Source organism: Ursus maritimus, unplaced genomic scaffold, assembly GCF_017311325.1.
Source record: "Ursus maritimus isolate PB19 unplaced genomic scaffold, ASM1731132v1 scaffold_13, whole genome shotgun sequence".
Lineage (NCBI taxonomy): Eukaryota > Metazoa > Chordata > Mammalia > Carnivora > Ursidae > Ursus > Ursus maritimus.
The window spans coordinates 3237856-3259885 of NW_024423675.1; the positions used below are offsets into that span (position 1 = coordinate 3237856).

Sequence of the window (22030 nt, forward strand, 5' to 3'; positions counted from 1 at the left end):
TTTTTTTTTTTTTTTTTAAACATTTTATTTATTTGAGAAAGAGCAAGAGTAAGAGAACACAAGCACGGGGAGTACCGGAGGGAGAAGCCGACTCTCCTCTGAGTAGGGAGCCCAACACAAGGTTCAATCCCAGGACCCTGGGATCATGACCTGAACCGAAGGCAGATGCTTAACCGACTGAGTCACCCAGGCGCCTCCCCGCCCCGCCCCCGCCACCAGAACTGTCTTTTGATCATGATTCATTCTTGAGGGAACTGGGATGACAACAGCTCTAGCTACTTCCTGCTGAAACAGGGTGCAGTTTGGGGGTTTGAGGAATCAAACAACTTTGTGCCTTCTTGGAAGTATTCCCTGGTACTTGGCTTATAACATGTACCTTCTGCTTGACCAAAACAGGCTTCTTCTTTGGTTGTTTTCGAGCGATGTCGGAAAGCTGACATATCCAGCAACGAGACAAGCTACTAAAAGCAGCTGAAGTCCTTTATCTCCATGCAGCAAATAAACTTCATCAAGAATACGGAGCTTTACAATTGGGAAAGAGTTGCATACCCAACGTTCTTTCTTGTCACTACATCCCATTTTTCTGCTATGGCTGACAATCGCATTATCACCAGTCAATTCTTTCACAGAAATGCTCGGAAGTTCTAGACGTTTGCTGAATTTGTCGCTGGTGTAGGAAGTAGTCTCAAACACAACTGACTGGATTCTATCGAATTTCCTCATTCCTTTAAAAGCCAACTGCCTGATCTAAGTCTTGGATATAAACTGGTTTTTCTTCAAAGCCAAATGCATTAGTTCACTGTAGGGGTTGGCTTGTGACACCAATGACACTAGTAAGAAGGTGAATGCAGGAAATATTTAACTGTGGAGAAGAATATTCTTAGCAGGTGGATCCTGGAGTGCTGACATAGCACCTCCTACTCTGACCAGGTGGGTTCAATCAGCTTCAGTGGCCACCACCTGGGTACACCCCTCTGGTCTGTTTTTCTGCATGTCCACATACAGATACTTGTGCAGGTAAAAAGCAGGAAATCTGGCCATTGTTTTTTTTCCTCTATTAGAGACACAGCTGTTCTTGCAGTGACATTTCAAGCATGTACAAACACCATCACCTGGTGTCCAGTCTTTATTGCTTGTGGATTCAACCTGCTGTAAAGTATACAGCAAATCAGTAACCTCAAGTAATCACATTCATCTGTTAGTCTGTCTCTTGAAAAACACCTTAAGATCTGTCGGGGAAGGGCACCTGGGTAGCACAGTCAGTTAAACGGCCAACTCTTGGTTTCAGCTCAGGTTATGATCTCAGTCAGGGTCATGAGATCGAGCCCCACGTTGGGCTCTGCATCAGCACGGAGTCTGCTTAAGACTCTCTCTCTGTCCCTCTCTCCCTCCCCCCATGCTCACTTGCTCGCTCTCTAAAAATAAATAAATCTTAAAAAAAAAATCAGGGCTCACAAGAGTAGTTAACAAATTTTTGTTCCAAAGATGGTGGATGAAATCTGTGCTCAAGGTGTGCCACCATCCAAGGTTTGGGTGATCCTGGCTCTTACGTGTTTTTGTCTTTCTTTCTCTAAGGTCGAAAGTCCCCTTTCCTTCCAACTAGCCCCATAAGCATGTACCGGGAAAACGCTTCAACTCTGTTGAGGAGTTATCACAGTATAGTGAACGCCCTTATGGATGGTCACAAATTAACATTCTCCCCTTTCGATAAGATTTTTTTTTTCTTAGAAAAACATCACAATTCAACATTGTCTCTTCTTAGTCTGAGTTTAATTGCTCTGGACCTGGTAAGAAGTTTGCTCCATATTTCATAAACCAGTCTTAGTCTTGAGAATAGGTCAGTTCTGTTAAAACAGTTGCTTAGCTGTTTAGGAGGCAGTCCTGCAGGTGGGCTCTCAAAGTTAGGCCTGGTAAGGCTGCTAGGTAAGCAAGGTATCTGTAAGCAAGGTATCAAGCTGATATTTCCAAGGGGCTTTATTGGCTCCGTAAAGTCAACCTACTTTCTTAAAGCCATCTGGTCACATTTGAGTTCACGCATTTCACCCTCAAATATGACATTCGAGTCAAAGCCTTGGTAATATAACCAATGTTTCCAGTGCTGTCCTGTTACAAGGAGAACAGATTCTTAGAGAACTTATGCTAATAACTATAATTGCCATGAAAATATAAGAACTTTCATTGAGATTTTCTGAATTCTGGAGAAAAAAATGGTTCATATTTGTTTACAAAGAAATATTGTATTAAATTTCTGTGAGTCATAGGTTAAGAGAAAAAGTTTCCTTAAATCCAGAAGAGCAAACATTAGAGAGCCAGCAATATTTCAAACAAAAGTCATAAAAAATACAATCATTTTTCTCAATTCTTTTAGTCCCATGTTATTCTGCTTGAATCCAGCTTTTTCATTAGTTACAGAAATTTTTACCTAGTTCAGTTTTATGATCTTAAAGGTATCAAAAAACTGTATTTGTCAAAAGTCCTTTCCATGAATTGCCTTGAAGTTGAACCGTATTTGCAAGATCATTAGAGTAAAACAACTATAAGTGACAAAAGGCTCAAAAATGGCCATGGTTAAAGATCTGATCAGAGTTCATTATAATGCAGCTGACAGGGAAATTTGGTTATTACTGGGGCACACAACATTTTAATAATTAGAATTACAAGTGATGAGATTGTACCAGGATATATTAAAATCAACCTAAGAAGGTTTATCATCACTTATTTGATAAGGCTTCCCACGTAATGACATACCAAATAAGCATGATTAGTAAAAAAGACTTCATTCGGAAGTTGAATTTTGGGAAGTTTGTCAGAAGTATCAGAAAGTTTTGAAGCAAACGCCAAGATAGGATTACAGATATTATGAAACTTGATTACCTATTTAGCCAAGGCAGCAATAAGAGATTCTAAAGGCAAATACAGAGGAATACAGAGTTGTTAGCAACACTTAGGACTTTTAATATTGAAAAGATTCAACTTTCTTAAGTAATCAAGGACCTAATAGAGACAAAACATAGAAATTTTGTTTTTCTAAGCAGATTACATTGAAGATCAAGAAAAACCTTTATATACAATTTATTAGACCAATAATCTAAGGAAACTACCATTTTAACATGAAAACCTAATTCCAATTTTATGCCAGTATCCTGCCGATATTAACACTTACTCATTCCAACAAGATGAATTCTTTAAAAATTTATGAAGTCCCTTCCTTGTTCCTCCCTGTCATGTCCCATGTTGACATATACTTATCGGGACAAGGACATCCAGGGCACAGCATGGATCTAATTTCTTGTGGTGGGTGCAGTGATGTGCTGACCAGAATCTCCATCAGAAATGAAAGGTTCTCAGCTATAGGGGCACTGCCGACAGTCCTCAACTATGAGACGCCATCAGGGACTGCCTCGACTAAAGACAACTGCCTTGCCAAGGGCATGCCCTCTTCCCAGGGGGTCACATGCAATGACTATTATAAAAGTCCAGCCCCAATTTTGCCCAAATTTAGGATGGTTCTGAAGGATAATCCAAATTTGGAACTCCTCAGAGAATCAGCTAAGGCTTCTTTTGATACTGTATCACTGCTCAATTTCTGCCTAATCTTGCTCTCTTACTCTCTTTTCTTCCCCAGTTGTTGATCACGCCCTAATAAACTTTACATACTAATATCCATAATCTTAGTGCCTACCATGCACAAAATTCCTTTCCAAAGAGTCCCTTCTCACAAACCTTCTACAACTTTCCTTTTTACATTCGCGTTTTTGTTTTCAATTTTCCCTCTTTAAATAACCAGTCTCACTTTCCTTGGATAGAGTTGTTTCCCTTATCATTTCCAGTAATTCTATGTATTAGAACTTTTAACTCTTAGAAACTTAAGTTTCTAGTAAAAACTAAGTAGTAACTAATTGTGAACTGTTTGTTGTACCGGCATTCCTTAGATTGGTGAATTTATGACACTTAAAAATTTTTAGAAATATATGCTTTATCTCTGCATGGCACAAAACATGTTTACTAACAAACCCAAATATCTTTAGTTTCTCTGTAATAGTAGGCCAAAATCAGATAAACCTATGTTTAGTAATTCATGTTTTATCTTACTGAGAAACGATCTAGGCATTTAGTGAATTTACTTAACTCATCATTTAAAACCTAGTGAAACTTAAGTTTTCGGTTATCAAAGATTTTTGAAAGCTACTGAAAAGTTTACCTATAAACCTTTTTACCTTTTTTTTTTTTAATAATCCTTTTTTTATTTTTTGAAGATTTTGTTTATTTATTTGACAGCACAAGTAGGGGGAGCAGCAGGCAGTGGGAGAGGGAGAACCAGGCTCCCCACTGAGCCAGGAGCCCAACGTGGGGCTGGATCCCAGGACCATCAGGACCTGAGCCGAAGGCAGACACTTACCGACTGAGCCACCCAGGTGCTCCCTTTGTTTTTTTTTTAATCTTATTTACATCTGTTTCTTCTGAACAGTTATATTTAGATTACCCATAAAAACTTTAAAAGACAAAGTCATTCGCCCAAGCTATATATATTTTAAAATTTTTTAATCAACTTATTTAAGTAAATCCAGGCAGAATAAATGTAATGCTGATAATTCTAAAGACACAACTATTTTAATTAAACCAACAACCTTAAATTAACTTTAATACCGAATATTTTTTCAGATCATGGAAACTTGAAAAATTTGGGTTAGTTTGTGTTTTAGAATGCCCAATTCTCATAAACACTTGCCTTCAAACCAACCTAAATAGTACTCCTTTACAAACTAATTTTAGCAATACTATCCAGAGGTGGAGAAAATACCTCATATTTACAATACACATGAACACATACACAAATAAACAAGATGCAAACAAAATCTTACAGAACAAATCCAATTGCAAGATGGCATTATAATGGATGGATTCATTGATGATTCTTATCCAGAGTCTAATGAATATTATAGCCAAGTGGTGTTACAAAAAAAAATCATCTTTTTTCTTTCGTAAGTTCGTAACTAAACACTGCCCAAATTTTGGAGAACATAGCCCAGAGGGCTGCGTTCAGGAATCAAATTGTCATTTCCCATTTTCCAATTAGAATGCCAACAAAAGCTGCAGCAACAAACCAAATGAAGCCCCTAATGCCTCTGTGAGCGCTGGGTCCTTCCTAAACGTCAGGGCTTCACCAACTGGACCAAAGGGCTTCCTAATCAACCTTTTCATAATCAAGCAAGACAAGGAGGCTAAGAGAGCCACGCCAAATGGGAGGAAGTAATAAGCTCACCAAGACACATCTGTCCAAACCAAAAACCATTTCCTTGCCACAACAGCTAAATTAACCACTGTGGGCTGGCAGCACCCAGTCAGGGTAGGGCCTTGGAGACAATTCCTAGGACAAAGAGCCTAAGCAGCTGCTTGAACTTGTCACCAAATTCTTCTTATCAGCGCAGCTCATGAACCACTGGCAAAAAGCTCCTGGCTGGCTCACCAAATTTGTACTAAATCCAAGTTCATGTGCCTGACACACAGCAAAGCCAACTGAGTACGCAGCAAGGAAAGGGGTTTACTCAAGAGGCTGTCCGTACAGCATGCAACTATTGATCTTGGGGTTGGAGGTCCAAGCCCCACTTTGGGTGTAGATTACTTAAAAATAAAATCTAAAAAACAAACATAAAAAAAAAAAAGAAAGAAAAAGTGGCAGCCAAACATGGAGATGGGACAACAAGCCTTGAATCGGCCTCGCAGGGGAGTGGAGTCAGGGATGTTTAAGGAAAAACACTGCAGCCTCATTTATTAGTCTGTAGCTGTGCTTATTAGTCCCATTAACCCTTTGGTCACTGGTTTCAGTTCTACTAATTAAGCCCCAGCTCCATGGCCTCCCACTAGCAGTATAAGTCCTATTCTTACCAGTTTCACTTTCTTTTCCATCCTTGTTGACAGCCGACTTATGCACATGCTGCATTAGTCTGAGGAGATCATGCCACCGTTTCTGCCTGTAACAGGTCTGAATGTGCCCCAAGAATGTAAAGTTTTGCTTCTTGGAGAATGTCTGGGCAAAGAGTTCTTCAAATGCCTCCCGTAAGGGCAGCCAAATAAGCTTATGGTCCACCGGTTTGTAACTGAAACAAAAGGCAAATGTAATTCCCAAACTTCTGAAGCTAAGAAAAATTAGAAATCATGTCTTAGAATATAGGAATAGGTCTAAGACATCATTTAATCAAAATCAGGAATAATAACCAAAATATATTTTTTAAAATCTATGTTAAAATTTGGTGTTTTTTTTTTAAGATTTATTTATTTGAGAAAGAGAGTGAGAGAGCAGGGAGGGGGGAGAGGGAGAGAAATCCTCAAGCAGACTCCTTGCTGACTGCAAGCCCAACAAGGGACTCAATCCCAGGACCCTGAGATCATGACCTGCGCCAAAATCAAGAGTCGGCTGCTAAACCAACTGAGCCACCTAGGTGCCCCAATGTTAGTTTTAAATTATAATCTATTTTCTCCACTCTCAGTGTTCAAAGGGCTTATACTGAAGGTAAAAACTAGTATTAGATAAACAGTATTACGGAAAAAAATAGAAATTCCTAGTTGGACCGTGAGAGGCATGTCACTTATTTTACTAACATATTTAAATAAACATCATGTATAGCACTTAACGATAAACCATATTTTATTAAGATGGACTTAAAAGTTTTCAGGATATTTTAGAAGAAAATACAACATCTGAAATTGATTAACTTAACCAAAGTGAGCACAGCTCATGGCTTCTCAACTGACAGGGGAAGGATATTGTTCTTAAAGAGACAGAAACGGGGAGGGGGTAATGGGGGAAGCAACAAAATCTTAGACATTACAATGGTACTTAATGCCCATGTACCTCAGTTCTCTCATGTGTAAAATGGGGTAATAGTCAGTGCCTCATGGTTGCTAAAAAGGCCAAGTGAGTTAACACAACTAAAGGATTCCAGGGAGCCTGGGTGGCACAGTTGGTTAAGAGTCCCACTCTTGTTTTCGGATCAGGTCATGATCTCAGGGTCCTGGGATCGAGGCCTGCATCAGGCTCCATGCTTAGTGCTTGAGGATTCTCTCTCTCCTTCTGCTCCCCATCCCCCACCCCGCTCTCTTGCTCTCTCTCTAAAATAAATAAATCTTTAAAAAATAAAAAATAAAGGACTCCAAATAGTGCCTAGAACATGAGTACATATAAGAATTGGCTGTTATAATTTTTAACATTATTATTATTAACATTATTAATCGGCTCAAGTCTATTGAATTCTTGAAAGAAGTAGCTTAAAAGAAACATTTGTTCATTTAAAGTGGAACATAGTGGCTGAAAGAGTTAACTCCATAAATGTCAATTTTTCAAGTGATGAAAAAAATGAATCAACATATTCAGAAAAGAAAAAAATGAACCACAATACACGTACTCAGCGGGAATCAACCTGACACCTGAGAGAACAAAACGCTGAGAATGCATGTAAGAATTCATTTGAAAATGACTAAAACAAGAAAATGACTCTCTAAAACTGTAATATGTGAAAGAACATTAAAACAGTACATGCTGAGTCACTGAACTGATTAACATTCGTCTTCATTTTAGAGTCAGGATTCCAAGTTTATGAGCATGCACTTCTGCCCTGCTCTCTTCTGTGCAGATGTTTCTATGGGTAGCAAGAAAGAGGACGTGAGCTGGTGGCCTTTCCATTTCTATGAGATCTAATTAATTTTCCTCTTATTTTTTCATTCCTTCATTGCCAACTTCTCTAAGGGTCCCTCCTCTTTTCTATACAGCTGTTTCTCCCTCAGAGGTTGCCCTTCCCAATCCCCTTCTCCATAATCAGTCCTGTGAATCTGTACTCTGGGTTTTGCCATTTAGTCCTAGACTTTCTCTTTCTGGAATGATTTTATCTGCTTCATCTAAGTCCTCTGTGTACTCTATTCTTCTCATAGAGTCTCATTATAAGCTCTCCTCACCCCCAACTCTGTCTGTTGGAACCTGGCTGAGTTCTCTACTAAGAGGTAATCTGAAAGTCTATGTTCTGCCTACCAGAATAACAGGGGTGCCTGGCTGGCTTAGTCAGTAGAGCACATGACACTTGATCTCGGGGTTATAGGTTCGAGCCCCACATTGGGTGTAGAGATTACTTACAAATAAAATCTCAAAATAATTTTTTTTAATAATGAGTTAAAAATTAAATGGAGGGGACCCTGGCTGGCTCAGTCAGTAGAGCATGCAATTCTTGATCTCAGAGTCATTAGTTCAAGCCCCACGTTGGGCGTGGAGCCTACTTTAAAAGAAAAAAAAAAAAAATTACATGAAGAAAAAGATATACCAAGCTAATACTAACCAAAAAACAAGGGGGTACATAATACACTAACAAAGATCAGAAGGCAATCTGCATAACATAGTTTAAGACTTTGATGGTCTCTGAAGCTTTACTTTTATAAAGTGTCTTTATTCTCAATAATAATCTTTTTAAAATCAAAATAAAGAATCCAGATTTGTAAAACAAACTAATTAGGTCTATAAATTTCTTTCACTATTTTTTTACAGTAGTATTTGATACATGTAAAATATGCTTAACGTAATTTATAAAACCTAATAAAACGGATGAAACCACACACATCCCCAAAATAGAAATTTTACCCTTTCTCTATCCCACCTCCCTGCAACTCTTGAATTTTGTTTTCTACTCCCTTGTCTTTTAAAAGTCATTTTTTAGTCTTTCCATCTTACACACAAAAGTTCATAAGCAAGGGAGTCATCATGCATCTACAATATTATATATTAAAATATCTGATTTATACCACTTTCTAGTAATACAAAAGTATAGGAAGCAAGGCATATTTCCAACCATACAAAAATTGAAGCATATGTAAGTTTTCTTTTTTTTTTCGTTTAAAGATTTTTATTTATTCATTTGAGAGAGAGAGAGAGTAGAACACAAGCATGGGGAGGGGCAGAGGGAGAGGAAGAAGCAGACTCCCAGCTGAGCAAGGAGCCCAACACAGGACTTGATCCCAGAATGCCAGGATCATGACCTGAGCTGAAAGCAGAAGCTTAACCGACTGAGCTACCCAGGTGCCCCTGAATATACTTCTTTTAAGCAAGTTAGCACTAAAACAAAATTCCAGTTACCATATTCTGATTCCAACCTTTTTATATTATCAATTGCATCAGGACACAAAAGAGCATCTTTGTACTCACTACATTTAAAACTACTTACAATGGCTGACATAACACTACAAATTCTTAGAAGAGACAGACACGGTTCATGTTCAATTTGTATAAAACCAGACATTTGTGTTAGGAATACATAACAGGAGCATATTCCTGAAGACATATACAGATACAGAATAGAGAGAAATACATGGTAGTATAGATATACCTAGTTAAGTAACAAATTCTATGTATTAGTAAGAATACATCGCCAAGTACCTCAATGAGGAAAAGGGGAGATTTGCCAAGTACCTCAATGAGGGAAAGGGGAGATTAAGAGTCAATTAACTAACAGAAGGAAAATAAAAACAAGGTGGAAAGATCACTGGGGAAAAAAACAAAGTGAAAGTAGAATTAGAGTAAGAAAGATAAGCTTCAGTTAATGGATCTTCAGATAGAATATATATTTAAAAGCGTTAAGTACATCATTACTAATATGTGTAGAACAGAATATAAATAATGGGCAAGAAAAGAAAAAGTACCGAAGGAAGCAGGACTCAAAGTAACAACCTACCCACAGCAAGGAGGGATATAAGACAAGGAGTGAAAATAAAAACTGCTGTAATGTGGCCCTCAAAAAAACAGATAAATGAAAAGCTTTCTGGCAGATGCCATTAAGAGCAAAAAGGACAATAAATTCTACTTTATGCCTTTAAGGATTTTTTTAAGCAATTGTTTTGAGTTAATGGGACAGATCCCAATAGCGCTCAACATAAGGTATGCCAATAGCATCCATTAGTTTTATGGCCTTCAGCGCAAACTAAAATTGTGAACCAAACATATTCAAAAAAGCCAACAGGGAAGAAGGGCATTTTAATGACCACAGTGGAGTCCCATGAGCAGCATTTAACCAAATAGAGAGCTACATAATGTTTCAAAGATAACTGAACTGCAGGAGAGAGTCTAGCTCCAAGGCACTGTGACTCCAGAATGTACGCTTTAGATAAATGACTGTACACACAAATATTAGTTGATTATATACTTGAGCAAGAACCTCAAGTATTCTTTAAAATAAAGAGAAACAGGGATGCCTGGGTGGCTCAGTTGGTTAAGCGTCTGCCTTCGGCTCAGGTCATGATCCCAGGCCCCACGTCTAGCTCCTTGCTCAGCAGGGAGCCTGCTTCTCCCTCTGCCTGTTTGTGCACTCGCACTCGCTCGTGCTCTCTCTCTCTCTCTCTCGGACAAATAAATAAAATCTTTAAAAAAATAAAATTAAATAAAGAGAAACAGCTACACATCAAGGAGCTCCTCAATAAAGTCCAATAAATAACCTGCTGGATTGGGGTAGGGATGAAAGTCTTTGAACATTTTCCTAAGGCTAATTTTGAGCTTTAAAGGGAAAAACTATATGTTCCCTCAAGCAGCGAACACAAAATAACAAGAATATAATTTTATACCATACTTACCCCCCAAGCAAGTCTGCAGTGTCACTTTGTTGATTCATATTGACAACCCTCAAACGGTGGCCTTTTAAAAAGAAAGGGCAAAAGGGTCACTCTGAAAATTTATATCCAGTGATCCGTAAGGGTGTGTGGGCATAGGCAAAGGGCAAATCTTTAAACATAACACTTCCTCTGATTCTCTTATTTTGCTTTCAGGAATTTCAACCATCCAAAATTTTCACCTAACCCAGAAAGATATGTACAAGAAGATTCATTGTGTATTATCGTTCTAGCATCAGATAACTGAAAAAACAAAACAATCCTTCAGTAAGTCAATGTCTATAAATTAGAATTAAATAAACACCCCGTATAGAATATTATTATTTGGCCATTAGCATAGAAATGAGGCAGCACTCTTTTTAAAGATGTCCAAATTGCTTATTAACTAAATGCAATACATAGACTGTAACCCAATTTTTTCAACACAAAACCAAACTTAAATGTTTATATATTTGCAGACCATAGTTTAGAACCAAAAAAAAGTTAATACCAAGCCATTAATAGTGGTTATCTCCAGGGGAAAAAAATTCCATTATTTCCAAGGCAAAAATTTCCAGTGGTGATTTCCAGGCAAAGTGGAGTGGTGGCACTTTTTAAACTCCAGCATTTTGTGACTTTTTATGTAAGGGGGGGGAGGCAGTCAGTGTGAAATGCTTATTGTCTGAGGGCAGAGTGCTTCCCCTCTAAGTTACCTGTAATGTGAGCCAAGTACTGAACAGTAGAGGTTTTGCCAGTCCCGGTCTCTCCCACCAGCAACACAGGTTCCCCTTTGCTAACGCACACTGCGAGCTGTTCAATAAGAACAGAGGATGGCCTCGTAGGAGCAAAAGTGAGCTTCTCCCTGGGAAGGGGAAAACAAGTAAGCAGTCAGAGAAGCAGGCTACAAGTTTTTCTTAAGTGTTGTTGTGAGGAACCAGATTTTCCAGACTCCACAAAAATGAGAAGACAACTCATAGCAGCTGTCTTCATACTATAAAACAGATATCCCTATAGCCTATGCATTGCAGAATTCATTCATTCTACAAACACTGAGTATTTATACACCTGGTACTTTACTAGACTCTGGAGATTCAAAACAATAAGATAAGACATTATCTGTACTAGGTATATCATCTTAGACAAATTACTTAGCTTCTCTTAGCGTTGATTTCCTCACCTGTAAAATTTGGATCAGAGTTACTATTTGTGGTGGGTTGAATAGCCTTCCCCCACAATTCATGTCCACTCAGAACCTATGAATGTGACCTCATTTGGAAAGAAAGTCTTTGCAGATATAACAAAGTTAAAATCCTATCATACTGGGTTTAAGGGTGAGCCTTAAATCCAATGACTGGTATCCTTACAAAGACAGACATAGACTTAGAAACATAAACACACAAAAGACAGAAGATGATATGGCAATGGAGATAGAGATAGGAGAGACGAAACTACAGAGACAAGGAACACCAAAGATTGCTGGTAGCCATCAGAAGCCAGGAGGAGGCAAAAGCCTTCAATGGAAGTGTGGCCCTGCCAACACCACAATTTCAGACTTCTAGTCTCCAGAACTGTGAGAAAATAAATGTCTGTTGTTTCAGGCTACCAAGTTTATCATAATTTGTTATGGCAGCCGTAAGACACTAATAAGTTAATTCGTAAAATTATTTTAACCGCTACATGAGAAAACATATGCAAAGCACTTAGCACAATATTAGGCGTATAGTAAGTATTTAATAAATGGTAAGTAGATCTCAGAATCTTGTAAAATTCCAGCCTTCAAGGAATTAACAGACTAACATTAGGACCTCATCTGACTTTCCAGTGAGGCTTACTTTGCTAAATACACTACAGTGAATAAAATAAAATACATTTTTGCTAGTCCTGAGTCCCTAATCACCCTCATCACCTCCTTCACCTGTTAACATTTAATTTCACAGAATATCCTTTAGAAAAGCACTGCTTCTTGCCATCCAGCACAGTGCAGAGATCACCGTTCACACGTAGTTTGCTCAGACACAAGGAGCTGGACTAGTCAGTCCTTCTGTCGTGTTCCTCACGCCCCACAGTCTCAGACTAGTTAGAGCCTATTTACCTCTGTATGTGGACAGCCTCACTTTGTTTCCGTAGAAGCCGCACTCGACCCACTTGCACATCTAGCTCATTGATCACAATTTCCGGTTTATAAAGCTGACAGAAGAATTCGGCCTATGGGAAGGGACAGAGTAAAATTCTGTAAAGTCTTAAAAAAATAAATTCTATATACTCTTCAAACATTTCCTCATCCTGTGGCTTACTGTGTCCCTCTAATTAGCCCTTTACTAAGAAGCACCTTCTACTTCCAACATAGGTGAGTTAGGCTTAATTATGTCTTTTTTAAAATGTTCTGAATTTCTAATGTTTTTTAAAACACTGATCACAAATGCTTCCCTGTGATGGTACTTTTTATTCATTCAAATAAGCCCTGCCTATATCTAAAGTGAACACACTGACATATTCCAATAGCAAATGAACATAAAGTTCTACTCCGAAAACTTATGGAAAAAAAAAATCAATGATTTTTCTTCAGCTATACTTTTCTCTGCTTTAGATTCTAAAATAATAGAGGAAACAGTGACTTGAATGAACCATGGTACCTCTGACTACAGCCAAAACACAAAGAGAAGCTGTGACAGATGCTTCCAGGGAATCTACCCAAGAGCCGCTCCTCTCATCCTTGTCCCCAACCCTAAGAACCCAGATTTTACTTAGCTTTAGGGTAGGAATGAAAGGGGCAGCAAAGTTTTCTGGGAAACTGAATCTCTCTTCAACCACACGGGATAAATACTGATCAATCTAACCCAACTGTGGTAGTTTCTGTTTCTTTTCTTTTTTTTTTTTTTTTGCCTACTCTAATTATTTATTATTGAAGCCCCTTTTAGTAGGTGTTCTGTCACCTGCAGCTAAAACCATCCCAACAGTTTCAGAATCCTAAGGAGCACCTCTATTTCAGTTCCTGACGTAAGGTTTTTTGAGTCATCATTTATTTGGGAATGCCAGGTATCTGCCACAAGATGGGCCTCAGACATTTCTCTAGCTACCACCACCACTACTGAAAGGCTCTCTCCTCCAAAAATATTTATTTTGAAATAAAACAAGAATGGCAAAATATTAAAAATGTCAGCAATGAACCTAAGTAGTATTCTTTGTACTATTCTTGGTGTCCACTGGTACTACTCTTCTCAATTTTTCTCATGTTTGACATTAATGAAAAGTTGGAAAAAAATCTAATCATGCATAAAACTACAGACAAAAGTGTTTTTTAGTTCCAGTCCTGAGTCTACAATCTACGGAATAACACACTCATTAAAACACTGGAAAAAATAAAGCATGCATGTGATATAAAGTACAAGGCGGCTCCCTTTAAGAATGTAGAACACATCAAGAACTACTATCTAAGAGATAGTGAGAGTTTATGTCCATGAAAGGCAATAATGAAACTACCAGCTTTGAAAGAGGAGGTAGTTATTGCAAAGGACCTGGTCCAGCTAAAGGACCAGAGACTAGCAAGCAAAGTAAATAAGTAAAATTAGCACTACATACCTTTTTCTTGGAAATGTTCAATTTGCTTCCAATGATTTCTGCCATTTTCAGTTTGCTTGTATGCTTAGAAAGCATTGCTGTGAAACAGTCCAGAGCCTATTAAAATAACCAAGGTCAATGCTAACTGATTTTTTTAAAAATACTACGTTAATAACAGAGGACCACTATCCTGCCTACAAAAAGAACAAAAAACCCTGCAAGAACATTTCTACAAGACTAAGGAGAGTAGAAATAAGGTACCAGCCCTAGACTCAAGAACATTACCGTAATAGAGATAGTATACAAACAAATGTGAAGGCTTTACTTTCAGAATACTGGTTAATTAGGGGAAAAAAACAAACAGAAAACGCTTCATTTTACAGGGCGCCTGGGTGGCTCAGTTGGTTAAATGTCTGACTCTTGGTTTTGGTTCAGGTCACAATCTCAGGGTCCGGGGTTCAAGCTCCACACTGGGCTCTGCACTAAGCAGGGAGTCTGCTTGAGGACTCTCTTCCTCTCCCTCTCCCCGCCCCAACTCTCATTCTCTAAAATAAACAAATAAATCTTTTTTTTTTTTTTAAGCTTCATTTTACAAATCTGAAATTCAGGCAAAAATAGAATTAGTGTTAATCATTAAGTCTATGGTTCATGGGGGAACTGACTCCTAAGCCATGGAAGTAACACCAAAAGATTACTTCCTAGCTGTAAAGGAAAACTCTTGGTGCGCAATAAAAAGATCACACTGTCATTACCCTAGTCTAGTACTCAGTCTCAGCAACTACTGATAGGCCAACCAGATATGTCTTCTTTTTCTAAGTAAAAAACGTGGGGCTTGACCTCACAACCCTGAGATCAAGAACTGAGCCAAGGTCAAGAGTCGGAAGCTGAACCGACTGAGCCACCTAGGCACCCCCAGATACGTGTCTTCTGACGTAATGAAATATAAAGTACGTATCACCACCAAAAGTAAATTCTACCCAAAAAAGTTTGAATTCGAATACATTAAGCATTTTGCTAAACTTCTATTTACAGGGAAGACAAGAGAGAAAATGAGAACAGAAAGGATACCATGAGTGTGGTAAACAAAGAATACATTTGGTTCCGCTACCACACCAAGTGTAAAATATCAATAAACTTAATGTAAGCATTTAAAAGAGAGAGAGAGAATTTATCCAGTTCTTGTCCCTTTTACCTGGCACAGAGCTTCAAAAACCCTTGGAATTACCAGGAGTAAGAAGTGTCTTTTTTTATTCACTAGGGCCGCTCTGGACCACACTTGAGTTTATTAAGCTAAGCACGGTGACTCTGGATGGGCCTTTAGGTAGTTTAAGAGAGGGGCTGGCCAGGGGCGCCTGGGTGGCACAGCGGTTAAGCGTCTGCCTTCGGCTCAGGGCGTGATCCTGGCGTGATGGGATCGAGCCCCACATCAGGCTCCTCTGCTATGAGCCTGCTTCTTCCTCTCTCACTCCCCCTGCTTGTGTTCCCTCTCTCACTGGCTGTCTCTATCTCTGTCAAATAAATAAATAAAATCTTAAAAAAAAAAAAAAAAAGAGAGAGGGGCTGGCCAGGCAATAAAGACCAAGTACTAACCTAGAGGGTTGAAACTTTCAGTTCCACCCCTAACCTCTGGGACGGAGGAGGGACTAGAGATTAAGCTCGATCATATGGCCAATGACATAAGACCTAATAAAATGCTAGACATTCACAAGACTACCCCCACTTTAGACTCCAACTGCAAGTCTTGGGGCCACCCACACTTGTGACCTATCAACTAGGGTCTACACTAACTCCAGGTAGTCGGTATCAGAACTGGATTGAATTGCAGAACACTAGTTGGTGTCAGAGCAGTGAAGTAACTAGATAAAGCCAGAAGGTGGAACATTTTGCAAAATTGGCCTCATCCCTTTTCAACAAGTTAGTATCTATAAAGGGGGGAACCTGATATAATAAAAGCATCCTTAAGCTCATATGCACAGAAAAAGATCTGGAGGTACCTAACTGGCTCAGTTGATTGAGGATTTGATTCTTGATCTTGGGGTCATGAGCTCAAACCCCATGTTGGGTGTAGGGATTACTAAAAAATAAAATCAAGAAGGAAAGGGAAGGGAAGGGGAAGGGAATGGGAAGGGAAGGGGAAGGGAAGAGAGATCTGGAGGGAGATACACCAAGGTGTCAAAAGTGCTGGGGAACGTCTAGATGGGGGCTGTTTTTATTTTACTACTTTGCTTTCCTATATTTTCCCATTTTCAACAATACATATATATATATTGTTTCTATATTAATAAAATGCCTGTACACAAATGTTTAGAGCGGCATTGCTCGTGATAGCCAAAAGGTAAAAACCACCCAAATACCCATCAATGAATAAGTGGATAAAAAAATGTGGTATACCAATACAATGAAATGTTATTCAGCCATTAAAAAAAAGAATGAAGTACTAACACATGCTATAACATGGATTAACCATGAGAATATGCTGAATCAAAGAAGCCAGATACAAAGGTCACATATTGTATGATACCATTATATGAAATATCCAAAATCAGCAAATCTATAGACAGATGGTTATGCAACAGTTTTATTTTAAAAGTACAAAACAAAGTTATCTCTAAGAAAGATGAGAAATTTAGGAGAATGAGAAAGCGAGTTCACGGGAGAGAAGAACAAGATTTAAGGACTGGTGCACAGCATTTCAGGGTTCAGCTCACCATAAGTGTGAACTCCAAATGTGCTTTCTTTCTACTCAAAATAACTTTGCCAAACACAACGAGACTCCAAACCAAATTGGGTCACTACTCTCCTCAATCCCGGCTGACAGAAACCAGAACACTTTATTTTTTATTTTTTTGAGAGAGAAAGAACACACACGCATGCATGCAGGGGAGAGGGAAGCAGAGGGAGAGGAAGAGAGAGAATCCTAAACAGGCTCCACGCCCAGGGTGGAGCCTGCTATGGGGCTCAATCTCACAACCCTGAGATCATGACCTGAGCTGAAACCAAGAGTCAGATGCTTAACCGACTGAGGCACCCAGGTGCCCTTAGAAGCCAGAATACTTTATAATCAAAATTGGTCACTGTTTTAAGAGCCCACAGATCTTCAGACAGTACCACTTTTATTTTTAAGCAAGCAGGAATAAATCTCTCCGTGTTCTTACTGAATACAGCAAAGTTGTAATTCAACGGAGTTTCCCTCCCAAACAACACATTTTTTTGCCCAAGCCCAGCATAAAAGGCTATATTTTGTAACCCCCACGTAAATTTCTCTGGACTAAAGCAAGAGGCCCTACAAAGCAGGTGGAGGGATCAGACAAAAAAACTATCAAACAGACTATGAAATTATATGTAGAAATAAATACTGAGCATTTTTTAAAGTAGACTCCATGCCCGAAATGGGGCTTGAACTCATGACCCCAAGATCAAGAGTCACATGCTCCACTGACTGAGCCAGCCAGGTGTCCCAACTACTAAACATTTTAGAAACACTTTATATTTTACAACATTATTATCACCTGGGAGATTTTCTTTTCATTTTACCTTTAATTTCAGTGTCAGTTTTACTCTACCTAAACTATCCTTACTTGTAATTTGTAGTAACATGTTTCAAAACCAAAAAATATTTATTACTCCCAATTAGTTTTAAGGCAACATTAGTTCAGTTTTAACTAGCTATGGATGATAAACACAAAAGAAAAATTCTGATAGCAGCCAAGAGACAGAAAATAACAATGAAAATCAACAGCTTTACAGAGTAGAAAGAAAACAAACAGGAAGACTGTATCTTACCTCTTGAAAAATATTTAAGGATGCTGATGAAGACAGACTATCAAAACAATGGACAATCCTATTACACCAATTCAGTAGATCCCTTTAAAAAAAAAAAAAAAAAAGGCAAGGTAATAAAGGACCATAGGCCAAAGACATCAAAGGCATCAGAGTTAAAGTCAATCTACTTAAGTCTGGGGAACACCTGACAATGAAGTCTGTTTCTCTGGCACTGTAAAGATAAACAGTCCAGGGGAAAAGAATAAGTGAGGGGTCCCACCCACCAGGAGGTGACTTATTGCACATTTTACCCCAATCCATGACAGACAAGGTTGGGGGGGGGGGCAACTAACTCTCAGAGCAAACTCAGGGGAGTTGCCCATTCCTAATGCTCATTTCTCAAAGGGCAAGTCAACCACCAAGAATAAAAAGCAAAGGTACAGAACTCACTGTATATAACAAAGTACAGGGTCTTATTTAAGACCCCCAACTGTTACAAAAGAAAAGCTAGTGAAAGAATTATGTCAGTAAATAATCTCAACTTTGGCTTTTAAAGCAACTTTCTTTCTTTCTTTCTTTCTTTTTTTTAAGTAGCCTCCACATCCAACGTGGGGCTTCAATTCATGACTCTGAGATTAAGAGTCTCATGTTCTACCGACTGAGCCGGTCAGGTGCCTCCAAAGTTATTTTTTAAAGCTAAAATAACATTACCTTTATAAGGTAACATTACCTTTATAAGCCTTCCTAATCATTAACGAGAAGATCTGAAAACAGGATCCAACACCATGAAGCAGTCCACAGGTCTAATTTCAAAACCGGACCACTCATAACCATTCAGTGCTAGCTGCTAAGAACTTTTAAGGGAAGCGATTTTTAAATTATCAACTCAAGGGGCACCTGGCTGGCTCAGTCAGTGGAGCATGTGACTCCTGACCTTGGGGGTCGTGAGTTCGAGACCCAAGATAGGCGTGGAGACTACTTAAAAAAGAAATAAATAAAATATCAACTCAACAGTGCTTAATCCAGTACCTTAGAGATAATTCTCTTCCCTCGAGGCTTAGTCTTTTGTTTTCTCTTCTAGCTTCTGAAACTTCCTCAGGTGCCTGTTCACGTGTAACAGAACTATCACTTTGAGAGAGATGTTTCTCTCCAGTAAGTTGGATGTAAATGTCAAGCAGGTGATCCGTTACTGCCAAGAGGCTGGGATATCTGTTCTGAAGAACCTGACAGAGGGAGGGGGAAAAAAGCAAAGAAAATTTAGCAGCAGACTCAGTGATTTTTAAAAGCACATGTAAGGGGCACCTGGGTGGCTCAGCTGGTTAAGCAGCGGCCAGCTCTTGATTTCAGCTCAGGTCATAGTCTCAGGGTCCTGGGATCAAGCCTGGCATTGGGGTCCATGCTCAGGAGTGAGTCTGCTTGAGGATTCTCCTTCTCCCTCTCCTTCTACCTCTGCCCAAGTTCACTCTCGCTCATTCTCTCTCTCAAATACATAAATCTTTTTATTTTTTTATTTTTTTTTTTTTAAAGATTTTATTTTTATCTACTTATTTGACAGAGATAGAGACAGCCAGCGAGAGAGGGAACACAAGCAGGGGGAGCGGGAGAGGAAGAAGCAGGCTCATAGCGGAGGAGCCTGATGTGGGGCTCGATCCCGTAACGCCGGGATCATGCCCTGAGCCGAAGGCAGGCGCTTAACCACGGTGCCACCCAGGCGCCCCCATAAATCTTTTTAAATAAATAAATAAAAGCACATGTAAATTCCTGCTAATATTAGTCAAGCAAAAAATGAATTTCTCTATGAAATCTGTACAAGCATAGTAGTCTCCCAACACCCCCAGTGGATGCCTGAAACTGCAGATAGTACAAACCCTATACATACTGTTTTTGCAAAACAGACATACCTGTGATAAAGTTTAATGTATAAAATAGGCACAGTAAAAGATTAACAGCAATAATAATAAAATAACAATATACTGTAATAAAAATTATATGAATGAGGTTTCTCTCAAAATATCATGTACTGTGATAATGTGAGATGATAAAATGCCTACATGATGATATGAAGTGAGGTGAATGACACAAGCATTGTGATGTAGTGTTAGGCTACTATTGACCTTTTGACAATACATCAGAGGAAGGACCATCTGTTTCTGGACTGAGGTCGACCATGGGTAGCTAAAAGCACAAAAAAGCAAAACCAAGGATAAGGGGGAACTACTGTATAAGAACTTCTGCCCGTACCCACACCCCTTTCCCCCTCAAAGACCATAACTTTTTTCCTAGCCAGAACGCAATTATCTGGCAATCTCACCATTTACATAACTTAGGGTGTACAAGCCAGATGGGAAAAGGGTCTCCAAGCAACATATACATGCAAGTTTCAGGAATTCACTCACTGAAGAATCCTGCAAGAACTACTTCCACTTTAATTTTAAACACAATTCCAGGGGTACCTGGATGGCTTAGTTGATAAAACATCCAACTTTTGACTTCGGCTCAGGTCATGATCTCAGGTTGTGAGATTGAGCCCTGAGTTAGGGTCTGCACTGAAGGGGGGAGGTGGGGGGGGGGTCTGCACTCAGCAGGGAGTCTGCTTGAGATTCTCTCTCTCTCCCCCTGCCCCTCCCCCCTGCATGCTTACAGGCACACACTTTCTCTAAACAAATCTTTATAAGTAAATTAACAAACAATTCTAGTAAGGTTTGTTAGGTCATTTCTCAGCAAAAGCAATCAGAAGCGGTTAATAGGAAAACAGTAAAGGAGCTAACATTTAGTACTGATAAAAAGCAGCTGATCTTTACATAGCAAACAAGAGAAATTAAAAAGCAAAAGATGTAGTCTTATTTACTTCAATAATTACTGAGAATTTTTGCACAATAATACTTGGTGCTCATAATATTGGATTCCAAGCTTTTACAGTATAGATTTATTCAGATAAATCTATTTGAGAAGGAAGGGAAATATGTATATATTAGAAATATTGTCTGAGGTGCCTGGCTGGCTTAGTCGGTGGAGAGTGAGACTCTTGATCTCAGGGCTGTAAGTTCCAGGCCCAGGTTGGGTGTAAACATTACTTAAAAATAAAATCTTAGGGGCGCCTGGGTGGCTCAGTTGTTAAGCGTCTGCCTTCGGCTCAGGGCGTGATCCCAGGGTCCTGGGATCGAGCCCCACATCAGGCTCCTCTGCTGGGAGCCTGCTTCTTCCTCTACCACTCCCCCTGCTTGTGTTCCCTCTCTCACTGACTGTCTCTCTCTCTGTGTCAAATAAATAAAATCTTTAAAATAAAATAAAATAAAATCTTAAAAAAAAAAAAGAAAAAGAAATACTGTCCTCCAATACACTTAAATTAGCTTGAAAAGTGTACTGTGATTCCAATTTGAATATGAAATGTCCACTTATTTTGTATATGTAATGTACACATATTTACAAAAACAAGGATCTACAACCTTTTAACAATATCATCTTAAGTAGTAGAGATCACAGATTTTAATTCTTCATGTTGTTTTACTGAAGGACTTGACAAGAAATACTGCTGAAAACGTATTTCAGGTAGATTAAAAATTAACACAGAAAAAGAGTAACAAAATCAGTAAATTTAGTTAAACGGATAGATACATGGATCTGTTTTAAATTAAAATACAGAATATACATTTTTATGTAGGGAGAGAACATTTATAAAGTTGGTCATATATATTCATGATCTTAGTTAACACAAACAAAATAGAGATAATTTCCATCACCCCCTCCTTTTTTTTAAAGATTTATTTATTGAGAGAAAGGGCATGTGTGTATGTGAGTAGGGGCAGAAGGAAAGAGAAAATCCAAAGCAAGCTCCATGCTCAGCCAGACACAGGGCTCAATCCCATGATCATGAGATCATGACCTGAGCTGAAATCAAGAGTCGGATGCTGGGGCACCTGGGTGGCACAGTCATTAAGCATCTGCCTTCAGCTCAGGGAGTGATCCTAGTGTTCTGGGATCGAGCCCCACATCAGGCTTCTCCGCTAGGAGCCTGCTTCTTCCTCTCCCACTCCCCCTGCTTGTGTTCCCTCTCTCTCTGTCAAATAAATAAATAAAATCTTTAAAAAAAAAA

At 38.9% G+C, this 22030-nt stretch overlaps 1 protein-coding gene across 1 annotated transcript in view; it reads right to left on the minus strand.

The window, feature by feature from the left end:
* The window catches only part of MDN1 (midasin AAA ATPase 1), a 165075-nt gene that overhangs the window by 111991 nt on the left and 31054 nt on the right, over nt 1-22030 (minus strand). Inside the window, exons 10-16 of the mRNA XM_008687583.2 lie at nt 18967-19160; nt 17959-18040; nt 14197-14292; nt 12710-12822; nt 11331-11479; nt 10603-10663; nt 5887-6098 (exon numbers count right to left, since the gene is read on the minus strand). Coding sequence (XP_008685805.2) covers nt 5887-6098; nt 10603-10663; nt 11331-11479; nt 12710-12822; nt 14197-14292; nt 17959-18040; nt 18967-19160 — 907 coding nt within the window. The remainder of the gene's footprint in view (nt 1-5886; nt 6099-10602; nt 10664-11330; nt 11480-12709; nt 12823-14196; nt 14293-17958; nt 18041-18966; nt 19161-22030) is intronic.